This window comes from Etheostoma spectabile, chromosome 7 (assembly GCF_008692095.1).
Source record: "Etheostoma spectabile isolate EspeVRDwgs_2016 chromosome 7, UIUC_Espe_1.0, whole genome shotgun sequence".
Lineage (NCBI taxonomy): Eukaryota > Metazoa > Chordata > Actinopteri > Perciformes > Percidae > Etheostoma > Etheostoma spectabile.
Genome location: NC_045739.1, coordinates 10,099,274 through 10,102,485, shown reverse-complemented (window position 1 = coordinate 10,102,485; position 3,212 = coordinate 10,099,274). Strand labels below are relative to the sequence as shown.

The following is a 3,212-nucleotide window of genomic DNA, read 5'->3' as shown; positions in this document are numbered from 1 at the left end:
AATGTGTGCAGGCATGCTGTCCCATCAGCTCAAACAACATGTGATCGATGGGGAGAAAACTATCATTCAAAACCCAACCGACCAGCAAAAGTGAGTTCACTCAGCAAGTGCTTCCTGTCACCGACATGATGGGTGTATAACCACTGGATAATCTTGTCACTTGTTTTTGTAGGAAGGACCATGACAAGGCTGAGTTTGAGGTGCATGAGGTATATGCAGTGGATGTGCTCATCAGCACTGGAGAGGGGAAGGTGAGAGGAATTTTGGTATAAATTGATTGTTTGCCTAATTTTGCAAATGTCTTTTAGTAAAGGATTTTTTGATATGTTTAAAATTCAGGCAAAAGATGGAGGTCAGAGGACCACCGTTTACAAACGAGACCCCAACAAGGTGTATGGCCTAAAGATGAAAACATCTCGGACGTTCTTCAGTGAGATGGAGAGGCGCTTTGATACAATGCCTTTCACTCTGAGGTAGAATCTTTGAACTTCAGATCAGATATTTCACTTTTTTTTTCATTTTATCTAATAAAATATAATTTTTCCATTTTCTGTTTGTGTCCTCAGAGCGTTTGAGGATGAAGGCAAGGCCAGGATGGGCGTGGTGGAGTGTGCCAAACATGAGCTGCTGCAGCCATTCAACGTACTGCATGAGAAAGAGGGTGAGTGGTTTGCCTGCACAATTTGGGGAAAAATATGAATCATGATATTTTTAGCTTAGAATTGATATCATTAATTCTCAGCCGCTGTTTTTTTTTTTCCCCCGCAAAGTGTGATGTTTATTGCCCACATGATCCATGACAAAACAAATTGGCAGTACCAATCAGATTTGCGCAACACCACAACCCTGTAAACATGGAGGCCTCAATGAAGAAAGGGAGAGCATTGCACTACTGGGAAGCGCTTTAAAACCTGTTTTATACAGTCTATGGTGTTTTACCTCCGTCGCCTTTTAGGCAGCTAACCCTAAACACAACCATTGCCGCGCTGCCTGGAAGGACACGTTTGGGGCAAAAAACACCAAACACCATTTTATACTGTCTGTTTAAAACTCACAGAAGACAGTAATATCGTTTGTGATGCAATCCAGTCTCATAGTATTATTAACTGCGGTGCAGGGTTAGGGTTTCTAATAAGCATTTAAACTCACCTATATATTGTACAAACTGGACTTCCTTGATTGAATTTCTTTGTCTCACTGATACCTGAAGCAACACAACTACAGCAATGCCGACATTAGTTTTTTGTTATTTGCTTTTATTGTATTTTCAGTCTGAGCAGCTGTTAAGTTAAAACATTTCTTTAACTAATCAGTTCATTCATTTAAAGAAATCTGGCAAATATCTCCAGCATTATTGTCCTCCTGCAAAAAATTGCAGTCTTTAAATTGTAGTGCTTTTTAGATAGGATAAGTTAGATAATAAGTTTTTCTCTATGAACTGAAACATGAGTTAAATGCAACTTCATCAACCTCATCTTTGTCCAGGTGAAACTGTTGCCCAGTTCAAGTTCACTGTGCTGCTCATGGCCAATGGACCTCTGCGAATCACAAACAGCCTCTTTGAGCCAGAACTCTACAAGTCTGAGCATGAAGTGGAGGACGCAGAGCTGAAGGTAAAATGTGTATTAATGAATAAGGTATTGCATTCCCTTCCAAAAAAGAATGGATTTGACTAATAGGGTCGCTCTTGCATTCTGTTAGCGGACTAGGCATTCTCAAAGCCATTATGTGTTGATGTATTGTTAGGTTATGAAAGTAATTGTTTCTTTTTTATTCAAAGGCTTTGCTTCAAAGCTCAGCCAGCCGTAAGACTCAGAAGAAAAAGAAAAAGAAGGTGAGTTACAGGGCAGAGTGTTTTACAAAATAAGAATACATGTTACAAATCTTTCCCTTTTTCTTCTTCTTCTTCAATATCTTTTTCTTTTTCTTTTTAAAGGCCTCAAAGACTGTTGAGAGTGCAACTGGACAGGCAATGGAGACTGAAGCTGCAGAATAGATTTCTCTGACAGACCTCTGATGACCCAAAGAACAGACGTCACGAATCCTTCTGTCCCAGCTGTCTGAGGCACTTGCGGGCGTAGTCGCTGTGAATACCTCTGAATCTAACTGATGTCAGTCTGGGATGATGCTGCTCCTAAATTCTGGCACTCCACCTATAGAACACACACACACACACACGCAAACACATCCCTAGTAAATAAAACTCTTTGATACAGCCTTTTTCTCATAACAGTGGCCAAGAGGATATTTTGTGCAAGGGGATAATACTCACTGGGACATTTAACAATTTGACTGACCCTTTCTCCATAATAACTGTAGATACAACTGAAAGATATTGAAAATAAATGAGTTTATAGTTGCCAAGGATGAATTTCCTTGGGGTCATAGACCTGAAGCCATGCTTTTTGTTGTCATGGGATAAATTTATAACACCTGTATGAAGTTATAAGCAAGACATTGGTCATTAATACTTTTCACTTCAGCACAATTACTGCATTTATACTGTTCTCACTAAGGTCTGTCTACTTGTACATTGTGTACACTTCTAGGAATCTACTGTAGGTTACTCAGCTAACTAAAACTGACAATTTACGACATATTGGTTGAGTAATTTAACTGGTAAAAAATGAATTTCTCAGTTGTGGATGGTCAAACTCCTGCCAAGGATTCAGCATTCAGTCTTGTGGTGGTCTGACAGTCTGTGTTTACATAAGAATTCCATACCTGTGAGATATATGGATGCTTTTGTAAAACAAATCCCAATTTCAGAGACTATTTTTGGAAACATTAAAAAGCCACCTGACATCATTGGTGTGGTTGTGTTTTTGGGTTGTGTGTATTCAGCTGATTGTCCTCATTAGTGAAAGTCTGTTTTTGACTTAATGGAAACCTATTGACTCCGCAACCGTCTTCATTCATTCATATGTGTGTTTTGGGTGTAACATGTAATAAACCAGGGTGTTATCTCCCATTCCCTTAGCAGCCAGGTGCGTTTGTACCTTGGCGCATTGCTATTACGATGACGGATTTGCATGTGTCTGGTGCTGAGCTTCCCTGTACGTGTAACAAGCACAGTGTGCGCGCGCTGTGCACGAACCTAGGTGCCTTTTACTAATGTGCTGTTAAAATAACAATGAAGTGCTGCGGTATTAGAACAAGGTTTTGTTGGTCGATGGCGCGATCACTTTCTTTCTGCTGCCGTAACATAGCAA

General features: G+C 39.9%; 1 protein-coding gene across 1 annotated transcript in view; it reads left to right on the top strand.

Annotated features, from left to right (window-relative positions):
* The window catches only part of pa2g4b (proliferation-associated 2G4, b), a 6,385-nt gene extending 3,577 nt beyond the window's left edge, over positions 1 to 2,808 (top strand). The window contains exons 7-13 of the mRNA XM_032520347.1: positions 12 to 90; positions 173 to 251; positions 340 to 473; positions 567 to 661; positions 1,486 to 1,613; positions 1,781 to 1,834; positions 1,937 to 2,808. Of these exons, the coding sequence (XP_032376238.1) occupies positions 12 to 90; positions 173 to 251; positions 340 to 473; positions 567 to 661; positions 1,486 to 1,613; positions 1,781 to 1,834; positions 1,937 to 1,996 (629 nt within the window). The 3' untranslated portion in view covers positions 1,997 to 2,808. The remainder of the gene's footprint in view (positions 1 to 11; positions 91 to 172; positions 252 to 339; positions 474 to 566; positions 662 to 1,485; positions 1,614 to 1,780; positions 1,835 to 1,936) is intronic.
* The last annotated feature ends 404 nt before the right edge of the window (positions 2,809 to 3,212 follow it).